The sequence below is a fragment of the Aspergillus affinis genome (genome assembly GCF_023601865.1).
Source record: "Aspergillus affinis strain CMG 70 chromosome Unknown NODE_30_length_300691_cov_86_450199, whole genome shotgun sequence".
Classification (NCBI taxonomy): Eukaryota; Fungi; Ascomycota; class Eurotiomycetes; order Eurotiales; family Aspergillaceae; genus Aspergillus; species Aspergillus affinis.
In genome coordinates this window covers 176,857-197,879 of record NW_026515811.1, presented here as the reverse complement: position 1 = coordinate 197,879, position 21,023 = coordinate 176,857, and the positions used below count along the sequence as shown (strand labels likewise).

The 21,023-nt window shown below is 53.3% G+C and overlaps 8 protein-coding genes across 8 annotated transcripts; 2 read left to right on the top strand and 6 right to left on the bottom strand.

The window, feature by feature from the left end:
• Window positions 1-427: 427 nt before the first annotated feature.
• leu2A (3-isopropylmalate dehydrogenase LEU2) lies at window positions 428-1,866 on the top strand (the record flags this gene model as incomplete). The annotated part of the gene is made up of 6 exons (XM_053099072.1): window positions 428-478; window positions 533-553; window positions 614-679; window positions 744-839; window positions 915-1,542; window positions 1,637-1,866. 6 exons carry the CDS (start codon window positions 428-430, stop codon window positions 1,864-1,866), a joined length of 1,092 nt encoding a protein of 363 aa, XP_052957158.1.
• Window positions 1,867-2,339: 473 nt separating this feature from the next.
• KD926_006095 (anaphase promoting complex subunit DOC1) lies at window positions 2,340-4,184 on the bottom strand (the record flags this gene model as incomplete). The annotated part of the gene is made up of 2 exons (XM_053099070.1): window positions 2,340-3,175; window positions 3,299-4,184. 2 exons carry the CDS (start codon window positions 4,182-4,184, stop codon window positions 2,340-2,342), a joined length of 1,722 nt encoding a protein of 573 aa, XP_052957157.1.
• A 591-nt stretch (window positions 4,185-4,775) lies between these two features.
• KD926_006094 (phosphatidylserine decarboxylase 1) lies at window positions 4,776-6,413 on the bottom strand (the record flags this gene model as incomplete). Its single annotated transcript, XM_053099069.1, has 1 exon — window positions 4,776-6,413. One exon carries the CDS (start codon window positions 6,411-6,413, stop codon window positions 4,776-4,778), a length of 1,638 nt encoding a protein of 545 aa, XP_052957156.1.
• Window positions 6,414-7,016: 603 nt separating this feature from the next.
• Window positions 7,017-8,983, top strand: KD926_006093 (uncharacterized protein; the record flags this gene model as incomplete). Its single annotated transcript, XM_053099068.1, has 2 exons — window positions 7,017-7,298; window positions 7,364-8,983. 2 exons carry the CDS (start codon window positions 7,017-7,019, stop codon window positions 8,981-8,983), a joined length of 1,902 nt encoding a protein of 633 aa, XP_052957155.1.
• A 309-nt stretch (window positions 8,984-9,292) lies between these two features.
• KD926_006092 (phosphoglycerate mutase family protein) lies at window positions 9,293-10,695 on the bottom strand (the record flags this gene model as incomplete). Its single annotated transcript, XM_053099067.1, has 4 exons — window positions 9,293-9,416; window positions 9,534-10,115; window positions 10,261-10,583; window positions 10,660-10,695. 4 exons carry the CDS (start codon window positions 10,693-10,695, stop codon window positions 9,293-9,295), a joined length of 1,065 nt encoding a protein of 354 aa, XP_052957154.1.
• Window positions 10,696-11,176: 481 nt separating this feature from the next.
• KD926_006091 (40S ribosomal protein uS8) lies at window positions 11,177-11,859 on the bottom strand (the record flags this gene model as incomplete). Its single annotated transcript, XM_053099066.1, has 2 exons — window positions 11,177-11,436; window positions 11,727-11,859. 2 exons carry the CDS (start codon window positions 11,857-11,859, stop codon window positions 11,177-11,179), a joined length of 393 nt encoding a protein of 130 aa, XP_052957153.1.
• Window positions 11,860-13,323: 1,464 nt separating this feature from the next.
• Window positions 13,324-16,543, bottom strand: KD926_006090 (karyopherin beta; the record flags this gene model as incomplete). The annotated part of the gene is made up of 9 exons (XM_053099065.1): window positions 13,324-13,510; window positions 13,576-13,684; window positions 13,736-13,973; window positions 14,035-14,367; window positions 14,420-14,636; window positions 14,747-15,375; window positions 15,444-16,250; window positions 16,350-16,408; window positions 16,504-16,543. 9 exons carry the CDS (start codon window positions 16,541-16,543, stop codon window positions 13,324-13,326), a joined length of 2,619 nt encoding a protein of 872 aa, XP_052957152.1.
• A 1,501-nt stretch (window positions 16,544-18,044) lies between these two features.
• On the bottom strand, window positions 18,045-20,974 carry KD926_006089 (putative anaphase-promoting complex component Cut20/Apc4; the record flags this gene model as incomplete). The annotated part of the gene is made up of 7 exons (XM_053099064.1): window positions 18,045-18,424; window positions 18,492-18,641; window positions 18,705-18,771; window positions 18,825-19,559; window positions 19,629-20,202; window positions 20,261-20,606; window positions 20,704-20,974. The coding sequence occupies 7 exons, from the start codon at window positions 20,972-20,974 to the stop codon at window positions 18,045-18,047; spliced, it is 2,523 nt and encodes an 840-aa protein (XP_052957151.1).
• Window positions 20,975-21,023: the final 49 nt, after the last annotated feature.

The following is a 21,023-nucleotide window of genomic DNA, read 5'->3' as shown; positions in this document are numbered from 1 at the left end:
TTCCTCTTGTTTTCCTTCTGCCCTGTTCTCTTTCTTCCTGTCTATTTAGTTGTGTTCGCGTCTTATTCTTAACAATTTTTAATGGATTCCGTGTAGCTATGATTGTGGACAGCGGTTCCTATTTTGCAGAGCAATTCAATACTCGAGGTCATCACCTCATAGCATCTCCCTACCTCCCTACTACTATCTAGACTGTGATGACATGACTGTGCAGCTGTTTCTCTCCACTCGGAGCGTCGCCATCGGCGCTGACTAAGAGCCATCGGGGCGGTTAACGGCGGGCGCTTCCAGCGGCTCCGGTGTCGGCGCGGGGGGCAGAGCAGAGTCCCCCCCGCCATTCATCCAGCGCTGCCATTTATAACAGAGCTGTCTCTCTCTCGCTCTTAGCTTTTTCTTCCATATCCCCATACATTGAATCCCCCTCACCATGTCTACCTACAACATTGTCGTCTTTGGCGGAGACCACTGCGGTCCCGAGGTGAGTAACGATAGGAGCTGACGGGTTATCGAAATGCTAATCGCTGGCGCACAGGTCACCGCGGAAGCCATCAAGGTGTGTAGTCTTCGCACGGAGCTTCAATGGTATTACTCTGGCAGAAACTTATGGGTATAGGTTCTCCGAGCTGTGGAAAAGAAGCGTGATGTCAAGTTCAATCTCCAGGATCACCTCCTGGGTGGTGTATGTGTCCATTGTTTAGTCTACACACATAGAAGACAATTCATACTAACCTGTGCGATCTTAGGCCTCCATCGATGCTACCGGATCCCCTCTGACCGACGAAGCTCTTAACGCCGCCAAGAATGCCGATGCCGTCCTCCTGGGAGCCATTGGTGGCCCGGTACGTGGGACAACATCCTCGAACCCTGCCGCTCTATCGAAACCCACAACACACGAACTAACAGGAAAGTGTTAGAAATGGGGAACCGGTGCCGTCCGCCCTGAACAAGGAATCCTCAAGCTGCGCAAGGAAATGCAGACCTTCGGCAACCTGCGTCCCTGCAACTTCGCCGCGCCCTCGCTGGTCGAGAGCTCGCCCCTGCGCGCCGACATCTGCCGCGGCGTCGACTTCAACATCATCCGCGAACTGACCGGCGGCATCTACTTTGGCGAGCGCAAGGAAGACGACGGCAGCGGCTTCGCCCTGGACACGGAACCCTACTCGCGCCCCGAGATCGAGCGCATCATCCGCCTGGCCGCGCACCTGGCCCTGCAGCACGACCCGCCTCTCCCCGTATGGAGCTTGGACAAGGCCAACGTCCTGGCCACCAGCCGACTGTGGCGCAAGGTCGTCACCGAGGTCATGGCCAACGAGTTCCCCCAGCTCAAGATCGAGCACCAGCTCATCGACTCCGCCGCCATGATCATGGTCAAGGATCCTCGCAAACTCAACGGTATCATCGTCACCAGCAACCTGTTCGGTGATATCATCTCCGACGAGGCTAGCGTTATCCCCGGCTCCCTCGGTCTGCTCCCTAGTGCCAGTGTCAGCGGTATTCCCGACGGCAAGAGCAAGGTGAACGGTATCTATGAGCCCATTCACGGTATGTATCTTCATCTTTCCCACCCCCCTTTCTTTCCTTATTCGCCTTGGATTGCGTCCGCGCTATGTGGTCAATAATTAACGATTCCAAACAGGCTCCGCCCCCGACATCGCCGGCAAGGGCATCGTCAACCCCGTCGCTGCCATCCTCTCCGTCTCCCTGATGTTCCAGTACTCGTTCGGTCTCCTCGCCGAGGCCCGCGCCATCGAGGCGGCCGTCAGCAACGTCATCGAGGCCGGTGTGCGAACGGGTGATATCGGTGGCAAGTCGACCACCAGCGAGGTCGGTGATGCAGTTGCTGCTGAGTTGGAGAAGATTCTGTAAAGAGAAAAAGCCGGAGAAAGGACGAAAAAAGTACGATATCAAGGTGTTTATGAAATAAATAGTCTTAGCCAAGTTTATAATAGATTTGAACTCATTTTTATTCTTATTCTTCTGTGTTCGGTGTGCGGTGTTGTGAACGCAATGTTATGTGAAAACCATTGGTTGATTGATAATTAGGTATGTATGATTCATTGGGATAAAGTCTAGTCGATGATCCTGACCAGGATCATGGGTATCATTCTACAGAACCGATAACTCCGAATATCAGCATCGCCCGGACAATTTTGATGCTCCTTCCCTTCGTGGAGCCATAATCATATCCATATCCATATCCATATTCACGTTCATGTCCATGTCCAGCACACGAAGCCTGCAGATACCTCTCCTCCCAGGGCATTAACGCATAATCGATAAAATAATCGTGTCAACAATGGTTTCAACGAGACCACACACCCACACCATGCAAGTGCTTTCTATCGAATCACCGGTTCTCCCATCCAATCCGGCGCCTCGAGCCCGACCACCTTCCCTCGGTCCAGATCCCCAGCTGCCTCGCGCGCCTCCGCGCCCTCGTCATTCGTGCTCGCCCGTAACGACTTGCGCGCACTGTGCCTGCGCACTCGACCATCCGCCGACGCGGATGGCGCGTTACCCATGCGCCTACGCTCGTCATCGCGCGCAAACACCTGGAACCCACGCACATGAGTATCCTTGCCGTTCTGATGATTCTCAATAACGCGCATCTGAATGACCATGGCTTTGAGCACGTTGCCCGCGTACGGATCATCCTCATCGTCTTCCTCTTCGGCCGTCTCGTCGCCCTCGCCTTCGTCTTCGTCCTCGACGTAGTCGTTCCGGATCGTGCTGGATCCTTGCTTCGTGCTGGTGCTGTTCTTCTTCTTCTCGCCCTTTCGCACGCGCCGTCTTCGCTTCTTGCGCACCCAGCCGCCATCCCGTCCGCCGACGCCTTCTAGCGGTACGTCGACCCAGCCGCACGGTCCTTCGCCTTCCCAGGTCGCGAACTCCACGACGTCGTTGCCGCCCATCCCGGCGAGGAAAGTCATCTTCGTCGGCGTGTAGCTCTCGTCCATCTCGCAGTCCAGGTACACGCGGATCTTGACCACAGCGACGAGCTTGAAGAAATGCAGCGTCAGCGTGTGTGGCTGCGGCCCGTCGGACTGCCAGTACTGGGTTGGCGAGGGGCTGCGGAGGGCGGCGACGCCGCAGCCCGGTTTGTGCGTCGAGACGGTCCACGAGGCGAGGGAGGATATCTCGCGGAGGTTGGCGGGGAGGGGGGAGGGGGAGCGTTCTATAGTGGCCATTAGTTAGTTGGACTTTACTCTCTTGCTATTGCTCTGGCCTCAAGACTTTGCCCAGGACCAGAGCAAACCAATTCCAAAGGAAATACTAGGGGAAGTAAGGGAAAGCGAACCTCGATCCTGCATCATCTCATCCTCGTCAATATCTTCATCCACAATCTCCTCATCCTCCTCATCCTCGACCTCCTCCAACTCATCGTCCACCATACCATCCATATCCTCATCCGACATCTCAATCTCATTCCCCTCCGGATCCACCGTAATGCGACTTCGATCCGTAAACCCCCGCCGTCTACCCAATGGATGGGGATGGTGATGGTCCGCAAAGCTCGTCTCCTCCTCCTCATCCCCAACCTCCTCATACTCATCCCCATCCTCTTCCTCTTCTCCTCGAGATTCCTCACCGGAACCATCCTCCACCTCCTGCTCATCCCCTTGTGTATACCCCATCCCCATCCCCATGCCCCTCGCCCTCCGTCTCTGTCCTAACCCCCCTCCTAGCCCCTGCGCATCTCGGTGCGAAAGTTGCTGTGGTTGTTGCTGTTGACCTTGATACTGATGTCCATACCTCTGCGGTCTCCCATGCACGCCCCTCCCAAATAACGAAAAGATCGCCGCCTGCGCCGCCTGCGCCGGATGTACCGTATCGGCCGGCTCAAGGGGCCCCGAGGACGGATGAAGCTGCGGAATGGTGCGCGAAGGAGGAGTCTGGAACTGGGCGGCGCGGGAGCGCGATTGCGCGTTCGAGGCTGCCGCCGCGGCGTTGAGGAGGTGCGGGTCTGCTGCTGCGACTGCGGCGGCGGCGGCGGCGGCTGTCGATGGTTGAGGTTGTGGGCGAGGACGCGGGGGAGCTGTAGGGCGGGATCCTGGTCCTAGTCCTTGTCCTGGAAGGGGAGGGGGCGTGGTTGTTGATGGTGTTTCTTGGGCGGGGTGCCGGCGGAGGAGGTGTGGGTAGGGTTGTTGTGGTTGTTGTTGCTGCTGGTGAGGATGGCGGGGCATTGTGGTTGGGGATTTGGTTCGATTTGATTGTTTGAGTTAAGGGGTGTAGTTAGTTTTGTTGAAGGGGAAGGTATTATTGTCGGTTCATTTTGGTGGATTGGAATTCATGTGTTTGTTGAAGGAAAGTCTTGGAGCTTCTGCTTTGTCGCGTCAGAGCTCATTGTCGCCCGCGTTATCACGTGCAAGTCGGATTGCTGTGACTGGGATGGTTATACACTAAAGGTGGGAATTTACAGTTATCCAAACAGATAAAGTGGTATTAAATTCTGTTTTAGCCAGAAAGCACCTAATTCCGAGACTCGTCGAGCCAATTATGGATATAATCTATACTGTGCGTGAGGTGGCATGCTTAAGTAGTATGCTTGCTTATGGTACATAGCTCCAGAAAACCAACAGAATATCGACAGAAAAAAGAAACAGAAAAAAAAAGAGATCCCCAGAAATTAGAATAGACCTTTGCAGAGAAAATGTGGGAGAGCTATCCAGGCCTTATCCACACAATCTTGTTGAAAGTCGTGTTCACAACTCCTTCTTGTATGATAAATGGTAACACAGGGTAAAAAAAGAATAACCTCCCACCTGGAAGATTGCTTAGTCTTGCACGTCCACATAGCCGAGTTTCTGGCCGACCTTGATGGTCTGGCCCTTTTCGATACTCCAGTTCCAGCCCTTCTCTCTCTTTCCTTCGTCCCATCCGGCATCGAAGGACTTCCGCGTGCCCATGGGTGCCTCGAAGGCTAGGACGATGGTGCTACCGAGCTGGAATCCGCCCATCTCTTCACCTCGCTGCAGCGGGTGTCCACCCAGGGTCCTGCTGGCGTGAAGGTAAGTCGCCTCGACGAATCCGGGGTACTGCTCGCCTCGCTTGGCCGCAACGGCGGCGGCCATATCGGCGGCCGTGTCGGTGGAAAGGCTGTTGGTACGCAGCTCGGAGTCGAAGTTCACCTTGATCGAACCGACGTTAGTGGCGCCGACGGGAGTGTAACTGAAGAATCCCCAACGCCAGCGTCCCAACAGGACCACTCGCTCGTTGAGGGTGAAGAGACCCGGAAGATGGCGCTGCAGATACGGCGACACCGAGTACAGCTCGCCTGCAAAGTGTCGACGGGACTCAACGACCCAGGGTACGGGGGAGTGGAACCGATGGTAGTCGCCAGGGGCCAGGTAAATCACGACGTAGTAGAGAGCATTGTCTGAGGCCGGCTTCGGGGCATACCAAGGCGTACCATCCCCAAGAGCGAGATCGGCTTTCACCTCGGCCTCCGCGGAGGCTTTCGACTCGGTGGATGCGTCCAGAGATGCCGACCGCTTCCTGGCACCGCCGCCTTCATCACCGGCGAAGAGCGTTGGCAGCGTGTACGAGATACCGTTCATTTGGGCAAATTCCTCGTCCGCCAGCATGTTGGCGGCGTCCTTCGGGGACTGCTCCTTTTGGTGGTCGGTAAACTTCTTCGCATGGTCAGCGTTCGATGGCGTGGCAGCACCCAGCAGCGCGTCTAGGCTGTAGGTAACGCCCTTCACCTGCTCGACTTCGCCACGCTCGATGAGGCCGAACTGGAGGACGCGCCCGTCGGACGGCGAAAGCATGGCGTGCGGGTCAGGGTCCAGGGGCCGCACGCCGGGCTTCAGCTTGCGGTAGAAAAAGGCGGCCAAATTCGGGTAAGTATGTAGATCGGGTTCGGCTACTTCATCCAGGTTCACGCCGAAAGCCCAGGAATAGAGTTTGAAACCAGGCACACGAAGATAGTAGGGGAGTTCGATCTCGTTGAAGCGACCCCAGAGACGAGAAATCGCCTTGAGCGGCAAAGTGGACATGATCTGGACCTGCCATGGTCCGCTGGGTCGGATTCGATGTCGGGGAGGAGGATTGCTGACTTCGAACGACTCCTCCTCGGCCTCTCTCTCGCTTCTTTCACGCTCCGCCCGTTGATATTTGTAAAACTGCAGCAGACCCAGGAGACCGATACCCAGGCCGACGGGGATCGGATACCACTCGACTTTGGTGTTGCGCAGAGCAAAGCGAAGACGGGAGCCGAAGAAACCCTTTGGGCCGGGATTTTCCTGCTGCTGTTGGTTATGACATTGTTTCCATGATTTGGAGAAGTTCCTAGCACCGGTCTTACGCTGACCAGTCGTTCTCAAGGCCACCATATCTAACACACCAGCCTTGGGAGAGGCAGCAAAGTTCCGGCGAAAAGGCGCAGAACGAGCGGGGAGGCACAGGGCCATAGTTATGGTCTACACCATGAACGACATCCAAGAGAGGGGAAATTCTCTGGGCCAATAGAACCAAATAAAAGGGCTCGCTGGACTGCGACCTCGAGAGGAGAAACTGATCGGCGGCGCAAGTCAAATTAAACAGAAAAATGCGCGCTTTTGCATCATGTCACGGGGTGGCTCACCGCCCGGCAGAATGCTTGTCTGGCGCTGTCGCTTCATCTCTCCTCTTCGTCACGCCCCCCCTCTGCACTGCGCATTCTCACGAAGAGGCTGGTTTCTCTCATCTTTTGTGTGGTGTGTGAGGTCTAGTCTGTGCATCTCGGGTCTGAAATCTTCCGAAACAGCAATCACTCCGGCCCTGGACTCATTTTTCTAGACCCCCTTCTAACAAACGTCATCCTCAGCACTCGTTTGGACACGTCGTCATCAAGCTCAACGGCTTATCACCGGAGCTTTCCCTGCCCGATTGCCCTCATATATCTACCGTGCGCAAATCCATCCTTACCATCATTACAATATCACTACCTGGAGATTAACCCGACAATATCCCAGCCTAGAACCTTAATATACTTGCGCGCCCCAAACTCCTCCACTCCAGCGGCCCCCCGAAAGATGGCGTCCAGCTCCGTTGCTTCAGACGCTGCCAATCCTCCTACCGATCAGTCAAGCGGCTCGCAGGATCTCGTACTGCATGTGCTCTGTCCGTCCCTACCGCCGCCCAACCGCTTCACCTTCAATGATCTTACTCCGTCCACCACCGTTGCTAGCCTGAAAGCCCGGATATCGCAATCGCTGCCCGGTCAGCCGTCCTCGGAAACTCAGCGGCTTATCTACCGCGGCAAACCTCTCGCGAGCGACAGTATATCCCTGGGAAGCATGTTGGACCTGGAAAATGTGAGTATCATTTGATCCTGTCCCTCGACAAGGACAGGCAAGACTAACCAGAATGCGGAACCTAGGGCTCTGAACATTCTATGCATCTCGCTCTTCCTCCGGCGCCCACGCCAGCTGCCAATGACACACCGACTTTGCCTGCAGCGGCTCCTCCTCAAACACCCTCAAGTATTCCTTCTACTCCGTTTGCCAGCGGATCTACGCCGCCGAACAATGCGCAAGCTACATCATCGACGTTGAGGTTCCGAGGCCCGGGAACTCCGATGCCAAGTCATGAGGAAGCGCACCTGGCTGTGCGACAGAGCCTCGAGACAATCCGTCGACGGCTGGAACAGCAAGGTCAAAGGGTATCCCAGCTACCACCTGAGCGCCAGGGAAGCACGGTCACAACATCGATACACCACAGTCTCGGAACACCCTTGAGAAACCAGTCACCGTTCCTCGGCATGCCGAACACATCATCTGCCAACTCGGACAATGCTAGACTGCGTCTGCTGCAGCTCCAGCCTCAGGTCACTTACTTTGAGGACCAAGTTAGCCGCGGGATCGCACCTCCGATCGACCAGATCATTCAACTGCGGACGCAATTACTCCAACTGCTCGACGAGCAGTATCGCAAACCCCAATCGGAACGAGATAGTTCCATCGAACCTCTGCTCACCCGCGTCTTCAACATTTACACCCGAGCCGACCAGCTGCGCGTGATGCAGGCGACGTTGCCGTCATCACTGCAACCCATCTCCACCAACATCTCCGGAGACCTTGAGTCCTCTCAGGTTTCTCGTTATCTTTTATCATCGCCGGATGGGTATCAAGGGATCATCACGTCCCCGGGGACACCACAAAGCCTCCAGGCCACAATCGATGCTATTCGCGCCGCGCAAGCTTCTCATGCAGCCTTTGCACCCAATCACGGACACCACCAACTTCATCATCATCACCCCGCAGAGGCACACCCCAACCCCAATGCGGCTGTCATGGAAAACGCCGTTCGCCAGGCCATCTTGAACCAGCGAGCCGGCGCCAACAACGGCGGCATCGGAATCGGCCGCAGCATCCGACGCCTCTGGCTCTTCGTGCGCCTCTATTTCTTCTGCTACATGTTCAGCGAACCGAACACTTGGACCCGGGTCCTGTTCGTATCACTCGCCGTCCTCGCAGCCTTACTCTCGGAAACCGGCTACCCCCAACAACTCTACCGGATGGTCGTCGCCCCAGTTCAGCAGCACTTAGAAGGTCTGGTGCATTTTGCCCCGGGCGCCGAAACCGCCGCGGGAACCAATAATGCAAACCAGCCCGCAGCAGCAGCCGCCAGAGACGGCGGCCGTGCCGGTCTCGCTACGGAACTGCGTCACAACCTGCGCAGAGTGGAGCGTTCCCTGGCGCTGTTCATTGCCAGCTTAGTGCCCGGCGTCGGCGAACGGCACGTGGAAGTGCGCAACGCAGCCGAGGCAGCTCGGAATGCGGAGCGCACGCGGGAAGAAGAGGAACGTCGGCAGCGGGAGGAAGAAGCTGCGAATCCGGCGCAGGATCAGCACCCACAGCAGCAGCAGGAAGATGACGAGCAAAGAAACGATGATCGTGACTCTAGTGCTCGGGCTGAACCGGCTCAGCAGAATCCTACTCCCGAACAACCTGCGACTGCTACTGTCGCATCGCAAGGAGATGAGAACAGGGCGGTGTAATCGCTCGAAATTGTCTTTTTTCTTACTTATCTTTTAAGCCTGCCATTTAACGTGATATCATCTATTGGGTTATTATTGTACATATTTCTTAAAGTTTAGAAGTGAGCGATTGGTATTAGCATAGCACGTTTATGGAATCTGATGTGATATATATTTTCACCTGGGAACTTGACTCTGATATGAAAATATATACTTCTAAAAAGGTCCTTGTATCTCTATTCCGATACTTCAGCGTGAAGACACAACCACGATTCACCCAATGTATATATACTGTATATGCATATCTCACAACCCATCATCAAACCATCTCTATAATTTCGTCGTCCCCAAAACCCCACCCTCATTCGACCCCGACGTATCCTGACTCGAAGTCGGCAACGCCGAGTCAGGCGCCATAGGACCGGTATCGAACGACTCATCGCCATCAAAATGCCTAGAAGAAAAGAAAAACAACGTCAGCCCCGCACAATCATTCAATAAACCTGTACTTCCCAAAGAGCAGGCCGGCCACAAAAAGCAAGCAAGAACGCAGACAGAACTGTTGACTTACCATCCTCTCTCCGCCCCTCCACTCAAGAAACTACAATCCCCATTCGTAACACAATCCCACCCACCCCCGACGCCTCTTCCACCCTGCCACTCGGGTACTTTGACGTCCGCGCGAACGACCTGCGTCCCTGGCGCCAGTGACCTCGTCGATAGTGCCCCATCACCACCATCAACCTTTCCCCTCCGAACAAAGGTACTCAACCCCGCCGTAAACACATTGAAATCCTCCTCCCCACTATCCGCAGGCATATTCCCCGTCAAGGCCCTGCCCATGGCAATCAACGGCGCAGCATGCGCACAGATGAGAAGCGCCTTGCTCGTCCTCTCCGCTGGATCCTGGGATGCTTCTAGGATTGCGATCTCGGCGTCTGCGTCAGCGATCAGGGCCGAGAGGGTAGTGGCGACGCGGTCGTGTAGTTGGGCGATGGTTTCGCCGCGCGTGGAGGGGTGGAGGATGGGTTTGTAGGTGTATGTGTTGGTTTCTGGGGATGAGGGGGCTAAGATGCTGGGGAAGTGGGTTTGGAGGATCGTTGGGGAGGCGGGGGATGGGTGGTGGAAGAAGGTGGTCGGGCCGAACCATTCTCTATTAAATGGGGTTATTTGTTAGCGTGGGTGTTGTGTTTCTCATGTAGAGAGGAAGGCGAAGTAAAGTAGAGTCTAGGCTTGACCTGGTCTGTCTGCCAGGCAAGCTAACTAAGTATTAGATGTCTGGTAGAATGATCACTTACCCAACACCATTCTCAATTCTCACATCAAACACCGCATTCTCATCAATCTTCCCATCTCCCTCCCCCTCATTCGTCCGCGTCCGCTGCCTCTCCTTCAACGCTTCAACAGAGGGTTGAATAGTTTGAAGACACCGATAAAACGGACTCGAGTAGACGCGGAACGGCTTCGGGTGAAACGACGGGCTGGACAGGTGAGCCGCCAGCTCGTGCGATTGACGCACGCCGTGGGAGGTGAGGGTAGGGTCAGCCGGGTTGCCGGTTGGGGTGCGGAATTGCGAGATATAGGTCCCTGTTTTGTAATTGATGGTCCAGTTCAGACGGTGCTGTTATCATTGGGGTCTTGGTTAGGGCGTGATATGCATGTATATATCTGGGCAACAGAAGGAGAGAAGTACTCACACCATGGCGGGTGAGGTATATTGTGTCAAGGGGCATTGTGGGGAGGATATTAGATAAAGATCAAAATGATGGATTAGAATGTCTGAAGAGGACGAGGACAGGAGAATGGCTGGGAGTAAGTACAGAAGAAAGCCGGGCTCTTATCAATTGGGGATTGCGGGGAGAAGAGACATAAGGGGCAGAATCAGGAGGCGGTCAGAGACACCCTCGGCCCAGGTTGACCGCAACCGATGGTTCCCCTTGTGGAAAAATCAGCAAATTCTGAACGATGAGGCGATTACAAATTGACCCTACGTTTGGAAAAATAATTGTGATCAGAACTAGGTGACTTGATTTCGACTTGAGCGAGATTCACTCAAAACTATCTATGGCGTTTCTGCCAGGGGTAGTAAATCCTAGACTCGCTCGCCTAGACAGGGTTTCCCTTGAGAACATATCCTTGCTCATCTATTCAAAACCAAGACTCATCCTAGCGCCGATGCACGGGTATTGACAATGACTTTTTTTTGTTGGTTGTCTAGTAGAAGAAACCGAGGATCTTGCCAGCAACGTGCTTGCGGCGAGCCTCCTCGTGGTCCATGATACCGGCGGAGGTGGTCAGGACGACGAAACCGAACTGACGCGAGGGAAGGAGCTGGGTAGCCCACTTCTCGAGGTCACGGAGCTGGACGGGGTAGCGGGGGTTGATGACACCGCACTTGTTGAGACGGCCGTTCAGCTGGATGACGATCTTGCCGGAACGGTGGTCGTCAACCTCCTCGAACTCGCCGATGTAGCCTTCCAAGAAGATTGAGGGTCAGTGGGATGTAGCAGAGATTTAAAAGTTGCCAAACATAAAACAAAAAAGGCCCGGAAACATGTAAGATCTCTGCCATGCTTCGAAAAACATGACTTAATTTATCGGTTACTTAAAGGGCGGACGTCGTGGAGTGGGTTAAGATCGAAATCGCCGCCTAGTTATCAAACCGAATGCTGTTTTCCAGCGATACAAAAAAAGAACAAAACATGGCAGAGATCAAACAGGACTTGTAAAGAAAAAAAAAAAAAAGTAAAAATCAATCACATACCGTGCTTCTGCATGACGCTCAGGAACTTGACGATGACCTTGGAGCTGGGGCGGACCAGAACCTGGCGCTTACCAGCCTTCTCGGCATTGTTGATAGCGTTAAGCGTATCGTTGAGGACGGAAGTCTTGACCATTTTGACGTTTGGCTGATCGAGATTCTCAGATCAAAGTGCTTTTAAATCACGAAATGAGGTATCTAAAAAAGATTTTTGAACCCATTCCTCGAAATCCCCACCGAATCGAATCGGTGGACAACGAGGAATTCGGGGTTCCGTAAAAGTCAGCCACCAGTAGTCTTCGAGCGCAAAGAGTGCCCCTTTGAGTCCATCAAGGGTTCTTCAGCTCGTGCCGTGGGAGAGATGCGTATCACTCGGTCGCTTGCGGCCTGTCGATCAATTTTTTTTTTTTTTTTTTTTCAATTGCCATCATTGCCAAACCAAAAGTCGCCCGAGTGATTGCTCTCCCCAGACTAGCTGAGAGACTGCGAGGGGGGTGTGGAATGCATATAAAACATACCTCGAAGGTCGTACCGACAAGGCTGGTGAGAAGCGGATGGATGGGGTGGACAGGAAGCAAAAGCTCGGCGTGAAAAGTTGGTGAGGCTTCGGCAGATGTGCGCGCTTAGGGCTACCCGCCCTGTACCCTTATCTGATCACGTGTTGATTAAAATCTCTTGTGGCCTCAGGCATCACAGCCCTGTGCGCTTAGCCGCATTTGGGCTCCCTCACGGTCTCTCTACGGACCGATCCAGCCAAAGTTTTCGACCGGATCACTCGCATCTACTTGTTCCAAGTTCTATTATTCTCTCTATGCAAGGTTTTGTGGATCACAGATGGGGCTATACGTGAGAGGATGGATCAGGAAAAAATTCATGGCAGTGTTTCTTTCAGAGGCATTACATGACTTCAGGGCATACATGAGTTTTGAAAGGATAAGAAAGGGCTATAATGATCTTTGTCTAATTAAAATGGACGTGAGGGGGCAAAATGAAAAGATAAATGGGCCGGTGCAATGACACAATAGGTGCTAGTAATAGTAGGGAGAAGAAATAAATGAGAACGAATAGAAGGGGGGGAAAGAAGCAAAAGAAAAGACAAACATTTGCCAATGAAAATGTAACAGCATGCATCCGGGAGTCATAATGGGGAGATGGGTTCCGCGGACAAATGTATGTCCACGAGGTCGAAAGAGGGGTGTAAGGGAATATAACGGGGTTAAGTGGAGGGGGATAGGGCTGTGTTGGAAGGGGGAAAACGGGGAGAATGGAAGGGAGAGCAAGGGGAACAGGCATGGCAGTAAGTGTCGTGAAGGTTGAGGCGTCCAAGTCGTACAAAGAAAGGACGAGTAACCAGTCTTGTGACGCTAAAAACCGCGCAGGCTTGGTTGGCTCAAAAATTGGCAGCGACCAAACAGTGGCATAACACTGAGGTTTCCCACTTAGGGTACTGATTTCACTCCAAAAACATGGGGTAGGGTCTCAGATGTCACGGCGCCTCTTCCCTGGGTGCACCAACGAAAAAGGACCGGTGCCTGGGGTCCAAGGGGCGGTGTGATCTCGCAGAGAGAGATCGATGACTGGTCAGCTAATGACTGTTCACTTAAGCCATAGAAGCCGCCGTGGACATGCCCACTTGGCGCTTGACCTGCTCGCGAGTCCACCGGGCGGTTTCGATCGTACGGGGACCGAAATCCTTGTTCCTTCTGGTCTCGGTGACTAGGCTGTTGATCCAGTCGTTGCGGAAGAAAGCGGCAAATTCACCGTTGGGGTATGCATCGGCAAGATCACTGGAGAAGATATTAGTCAGCATGACGGAACTTGAGGGCTGATGACTCTCGAATAGGCAACATACCCAATAACACCCATGGACGCTCTCATGAGGCCTTCACTACGACCGGAGTCTTGAGAGATCAAATGGAGTAGCTGGAAGATGGTCTCGACGAAAGGCTGGAGTTGAGAAACTGTAATTGCGTCAGCACATGTACGAGGCTATTTTGCCGATGAACTCTTACCTTCAGCGGTGCCCTTGTAAGAAAGCAAGATACCACCCCAAGCATCCATGATGCCCTCACGGAGGGAGACAACGTAGTCAAACATCTCGATGTTGACATCAGGGCTGGTAGTCACTTGCGAGGCTTGATTAAGCACCTGAGCAACGGTAGGAAGGTATTTGGTGAAGTCGGTTCCAATGGCCTGGGCAATATCGCCAAAAGTCTCCAGGATGGCAGGCTTCAGCTGGTTGGTGGAAGTCTGAGGCGAATATTAGTAAGAATTCATTTCGCTCCACCCTCAGTAATGAAATAAGACTTACACTCAGGTTCTCAAGCAAGTAGTTCATGAAAGTGTCGCAGAATGGCTGAACTTTGTCGTTCAGAGCACGAGCAATGTCACTAACCAGGCCAATGGCCATTGCGCAGAGAGCCGGCTCCTCCTTGTTTCCGAGAGCGTTGTAGAGGAACGGCGCGAACGACTCCATATATTTGACGAAATCATCTTCCAAAGCACTGGCAAGAGCACCAACCGTGGCGAAGACAACATCGGGAACACTGGACTTGGGAGGAACAGTGTTAAGGACCTGAATTGCCACGGTCATGATGTGGTCAGCCTGGGGCTTGATTTCGGTCTCAAGACGCTGAACGATAGCCTGGTCTTTGTTAGCAAAAGTATCCTAGTTTCTCATTAAATCTTATTCTTACCAGAAGAACACTGGTCAAGCTAGTCTGCATCTCCTCCATAGTAATGCGATCCTCAACGCTGACAACCTGTTGTTGCATAGAAACGGTGTGCTGCAGTCTCTGAATGATGATATCGGAGAGACTGGCAACCATGGGAAGGCTGTCATTGGCAGCATTGCCCACGAAGGAGTTCAAAACTTCGTATCCAGCGGTGCGGAGTTGATTGTCTGCGTCTTGCCTGCTTGATATTAGATTTGGTTGCTATGAGCAAAAAAGGAAAGAGAGATCCAGCCCCCCTCGTTGTAAAAAGGTTGCGCCGGAGAAAGGGGATATCAAGTCTGAACGTACCGTTCGGTCAATGTAAGAAGCGATTTAACGCTTTCCTGGAAATGCTTCGACAGAGGGTTCGTTTGGGCGCCAAGGTCACCGGCAAACCGATCGGCGACGTTCATCAAAGCCCAGCAGCAAGAGCTGGCGATCTTAGGGGTACTGGCGAGGCCGTTGAAGAGGCACGAAATGAGGGGTTGTAAATGCACGTCAGGGTCTAGAGTCTCAGAGCAAAAGTCGCATACGCGACCAAGGGCATAAGCGGCCGAATCGCGGACCTGGATAGAGCTGTCCTCCATCATGCCAACGAGGACGCTCAGGGCCTGCTTAATAAGGGGTTCGAGAATTTTGGGGTCGGGACCATCCATGATGGCGCCAAAAGCTGCCACGGCGGCATCCCGGTGCCGCCAGTCTTCGTGGCGAATGTTTCCTTCAACGAATTCGAGCACAGGAGCGATGACATCGCCTTGGATGCACTGCGCGTAGAGCTGCAGGGCCTGATAGGCAGCGCGAGCAACGTTGTACTCGTCGTCCGTAGAGTCCTCGTCCTGTTTGCACATAGCCTGCAGGATGACGGGAACGACCTCGCGGCAAGCCACACGAGCAAAACCAAAGAAGGGGCGCATCTCAGCAATTCCCTCATCCTGGGCCTATATTTTGAAGCATATATCGTCAGCAACATGAATGGACAAGAGAATTTAAGAGTGGGTAAACGAACCGCAGCGTTGTCATCTTCGATAGAAATTTCCTCCTCACAAACGGTGCACCAGAATTCGATAGCAAGCTTAGCAACGTCTTCCTCTTCGCTCTTCATGCCCATTACGCTAAGGCCGAAGAGAGCCTTCTCCATGTAGAAGCGCATCTTCTCGTAGTACAGTCCCATGATACGGTTCAAGCAGCCGAATGCGCCGGCCTGGATGCGGAGATCCTCAGCCTGCGTAGCCTCGCAGACAACCTGCATGATGTAATTCCGTTCGCCTTCGTTGTCCATGTTCACGCGCACGAAATCCACGGAATCACTGAGGGCCTTGATAGCAGCATAACGGATGTCCAAGTTGGTCTCTTCGCGGCGGGCGCCCTGGACCACGGCGGTCAAGATGGCGTTGGAGTGGGCGGCCAAGCTCTCCCGAAGCTCAATGTCCTGAGACTCGCAGATGAAGCCGATGGTGACCAGCGAGGCCTGCTTCAGTTGGTCAGAGCCGCTAGCGACGTTCTGAACCAGGATGTTCATAAGTTCCGGCCATTGGTTCTGAGGCAGTTCGATTGCGGCGATCGAGACGATAAACTGAGCGGCGGACTGACCAGCCCGACCATCTTTTGATTCCAGCGTCTTCAACGCAAGCTCCTTGACCTGGCGCTTGATATCGGGGTTGATCTGGTTGATCCATTTGTTCTGCACCTCACGTAGTCGAGCAAGATCTCGAAACGTGAAAGAGTTTTTCAACGCAAGACCGGCGGCCGTTCTGATGTGGGACGCAGTGTTTTCGTTTGCCAGTTCCTGGCCGAGAGCGACGAGATATTGAGCCTAAAAAGAGGGGAAACCGGTCAGTGATTAGCACGTCGCATTCCCAGAAGTCCTGCAAGGAGGCGCATGAGGTGAAGCAGAGGCGAGGTGAGAACATACGAAGTCAACCTCCGCCGCATGGAGGAGCTGCTGCTCAGCGTTGGCACGTGCCGTCGCATCTGGAAATCACAACAAAAACATGCCGTCAGCAAACCGATCGATAAGTATAGCTATTTTACGAGCAACGGGGAACAAGGAGGGGCCATCGCAGTACCTGGCGACAAAGTGCTCTCCAACACCTGGGTGACGTTCATTTTGCCTGAAGCGGAAATGCGTCTACTGTCACTAGCGAAATGACGGGCGAAAAAGTGAAAAAGAAAAAGACAGGAAAAAGAAAAGAAGCAGCTCGGGGTAAATTAAAACCGAGCAAGCAACCAGATGATAATGAAGAAGTCCCCCACCCAAAAAAAGAGAGTCAGTGTGGGATAGTTATTTTGTGGTGTTGGGACCGAAGGTTGTTTTTGTGGATATATGACGAGGCATGCACCAGGTCTTTTCCGGGGGTAGCACAAGAGGGAGAAATAGGCGGCGGTGGTGCACGCCCGAGCAAGGAGAACAAGGAGAAAATTAAGCCCAGAGTCTGGCGTTCAGAGAGGCGAAGGGAGGGGAGGGAAGGTGAAAATCGAGTCTGCTGCGATCGCAGGATTTAGAGCAGAGATCGAAGAGGGAGATTCCAGACGGAGGGGGGGAAGTGCAGGGAAGGGAAGGAAGAAGAAAGGGAAGAAGACGAGAGAAAGAAACGCAAAGGCAATAATACCGTCAGGGCGATTCCTTCACAGCAGAAGAATGAGACCGAACGCAGGGCGCTCTTGGCTCTCGCCGCCTGAGGCACCCAATCTGCCGGCGGAGCCGTGCCCGTTGTGGGTCGGTGATTGGTCGAGGAGGACACGATTAGTCACGCATCACGTGAAGACTCCCCGGCACAGCAGCAAATCATCGCAGCAGCAACCACGGCCAACAGATCGACCGGGTTTTCTATCTATCATATTGACTTACGGATCAGCTGGAAGCGAACCCGGGATGGCATCTACCGTACATGCAGCTTCCGGTAGCTCCCTACTTACCAGGCTACTGACCTACACCGGAGTACGCAGACACAGAGTGGATCTACTCCTCCCCACATCTCAGGCAGACTCAGGCAGACTCAGGCATCCAGGCAGTCCCCTCCCGCCGTATTTGTGACGCCCGTCATTACGGCATGTTTTGCCCCTCTTTGCCCGTTGCCCCCGTCCACTTCTGCTTGTTTTGATTTTGCTGCTTGAAGAAGCTGTCCACCGCCCACTTTCTGTGGCCCCGGTGACCAGGGCGTCAACCCCATCGCACAAACAATTATTTGCTCTCCCCCCCCCCCAAGGGCCCCAGTGCCCTAAAGCTGTCCAAGATACAAATAAACAAACAAAGCCCAATGGATGGAGTAAAGAATTTCCATTAACAAAGGCTACCTCACTAGCAAATAAATGCCGTAAACTCAAAGAAATATCAGTACCGTCATCGTAACTTAATGCACTCGCGAGTCATGATTACCTAATACACTCGGTCTGCAGTGGCAAATCAACCTGCAGGCACCGGGATTCCAGAGCTGACGATCATTGCCGTAGGCCGATCTCTGTTTCAAAGCCCTTTCTCCGACAATGCGACTATGAAACAAAAGGGAGACCCGATACGGAGCACTAGACGTCTGGCATTCTCGCCACCGCCACGGAGTCTCGCTATGTTTGCTAGTCGATTCTAACCGGATCGCAAAGACAGGCAGCTTCATTCGCTTCCAGCCTCGTCGTCCTCGTTGTCTTCTCCCTCGTCGACCATTTCGGCGTCCAGGTCCAGGACCTCATATCGTAGGCCGTCATTGTACAGCACGCAGACGGCCCGCCGGCCGCTTCGTCCGTTGGTGTCGATTCGGCCAGGTTTGGCCTTGGGCCCGAACACGGAAAATGCATGTTTGACGAGGTCGGCCGAAGGAGATTCGAGAGAAACAAGATCCAGTGCTATCGTACTTCCGGCTGGTCGAGGCGAGAGTGGTTGTCCGTGGTATTCGTGAAACTCGATGAAAAGAGGCGACGCCGAAATGGAGGCCGCGTCAGCTGTTCCCGGCGGTATGGGCTGGAAAGCGAAATTCAGAAGAGAAGAAGATCCTCCTGTAGAGAAGCATTAGTAGATACTCGCAGTCTGGACCGCACTAGGCGAAAGGAAGGTGTAGCATACGACTGTCCGCCCAAAGGACCATGAGCGTATTATCCTCCACGAACTGGACCTGTCGGATCTGGCCCTCTTGCAGGTCAATGGTTCCTATGGAAATGTTGCGTGTGGAACTGACACCACTTGCAGAATCAAGGACCAGACGGTACATATACACTAAAACATAGTCAGTAAGTATTCTTCATTGAATGTCTTCGGGAGGGCGATGCCGTCACTCACTGAGGTGCTTCGAGTTGATTGATCTCGTTGCCACATAGATCACACATAGACTCTGATTGTCGATATCCTAGAGGAGTGGTGAGCGACGGTATTCCACAGTCAAGAGAGCAATGTCCCTACCTCGTAGCGCATTGTCATGTCAATGACATTCTGATCGCAATCGGGGTCGAGAGAAAGGGGTGATCGATGAAGGATTCCCCTACGTTGCGTCAACGCAATTTGCCCAAAGACCTTGTCGAATTGCAGCTTTAGACGTTTCGTCAGGTCATTGATTTTGGGTAGCTTCGCCGTGTCAACGTCGCCAGGGTTCTGGTTTTGCTGCTCAAGTAGCTTCTTGAACGTGTCGTAAAAGGACCGGTCATGACCCGTCGGTGCCCATTTGTCGGAGGCGGAAGACGTCGGTCTCGGCATCCCCATCATCGGCAGCTGCTGGATATAATGGCGAAGTGTGCTCTTGGTGAGAGCTCCTCTGATATATTTCAGGGTTTGTGGATACTCGATCATGTCGGACTTTTCCATCAGCTCTTCAAGCGTTTGTGACATAGGCTCGGCGGCCTGCATGTCTATCTCATGACGGAGCCACTTGGAGAAGGACTCAAATTGGCACATTTCATCGTTGCTGTGTATCAGAATATGGTGAGATAGTAATTGAAGACAGTCCATCGTCTCCACAATTGCATTGAGATCAGATGTTTCCAGACCCAGAACTTCGCTCAATTTGTGGAATTTCGAAAGCCCAATAAGTCGACTGAGCAGCACTTGACAACGTTCCAATGCCGGAAGAAGACACTCGTGAATCAAGCGTCGCACATTCTCGTAGCCGCCTGCGACGGCTTTCTCCCACCGTTTATGCCCCTATGAAATTCGATTAGTATGAAAGTATCATCACGATAAATAAACCTAGGGTGCAAATGGCATGCGTACTCGTTCTCCAACAATATCAACTAAAAATTCCTTGAGAGGCGCAAAGCAGTCCCCGGTTACCACTAGATGATAAGCAGCTGTGACAAAATCGCAATGGCACTTTTCCTGCAGATCTTCGTTGATGCTTCGCATGTACCGTGCTGGCAGCTCTTGGGCATTTTTCCACTCCAGCTCGATTTGCCTCTGCACTTGGCCAATATAGCGGAGCAAGTTTTGAAGCTGTGTCGTCTTGTACGCTAGAAGGGAGAGATATCTTCCAGATCGTGTAATGAACCGAAGATCCAAAGTGATTAGATGCAAAGAGTTCGAGGCATCCTCTGCGGAAGGGGTCGAAGCTAACAGTGCATGTGTCGAACACAACGGATGCGATGCATGTTTGAAGATCTGGCACGATTTCGAGTTCTCAACAGACGCGCCAACCTCAAAGGAGCCGATTTCAAAACAATCAAAGATACGCAGATGGACGGTGCCATTATCGGACCCGACAAGCAGAACATCTACCGCGTCACTGGTATTCTTAGCAGCGGAGTGGAACATGGCATCGAGAGATGATCGAGAGCTGAAGACATCGTCGCTGTAACCACAAGTTAGACACTGTCGACGGGTAAGCCAGCACCAAGAATGTCACTTACTCGCCACCAGTAGCTGGCAGAGTGCTGAGCTTGGGTAGTGAAGTTTCAATGTCCAGCAGTGCGAGCTCCCTCGGCAAGTCCACCCTTAGTACGGCAGCCGCTTTCGAGGGATGGACGTTAGGAGCGAGAAGATCCTCAATGGTGATATGCCCAGCGGCCTCTTGTAGGTTCCTCTGTGCTGATTTACTATCGGTGAAGTTCACCCCCCATCCTAAGCAGGTGACCTTGATAGGCTGAGGGGAATCCCCGGGGGGTCGATATGCAGGGTAGTGGTGGACAGTTTTACCACTGTAAGAGCTGATGACGCGAATGGTATTATCCGCGCACGCAACAGCAAGCAAGTATCCTATAACCGAGTTAACTTCGCAAACAAGTAAATGTGTATAGAATTTCTCAGACAGAACCGGAGAATGCGCAATTGATGGAACGCAGCAGGGGCGTACCATTGTTTTTCCACGTCAAGGCCCGAATTTCACCACGGCCGTCATCTTCATCCAAATACGGGTCCCCTTTGAACGAGCCCCCCACGACCTTTTGCCCGTTGAGACGGAAGACACTTAATTCGTCGTCTTCGGTCACCAAGGCAATGAGGTCCATCGTGGGACAGTAGGTCAGCGTGCCTGGCTTGCATTTTGCGGGCAATAACTTCTCCGCGACAGGAGGGAGCCGCAGCTCAGGGCGCAGAGCTTGAGGCTGAGAACCATCTTCAGCCATGTCTTACAGCTCGTCTTTAGTCCATTCTTCGCCGATTAGATGGAGATGG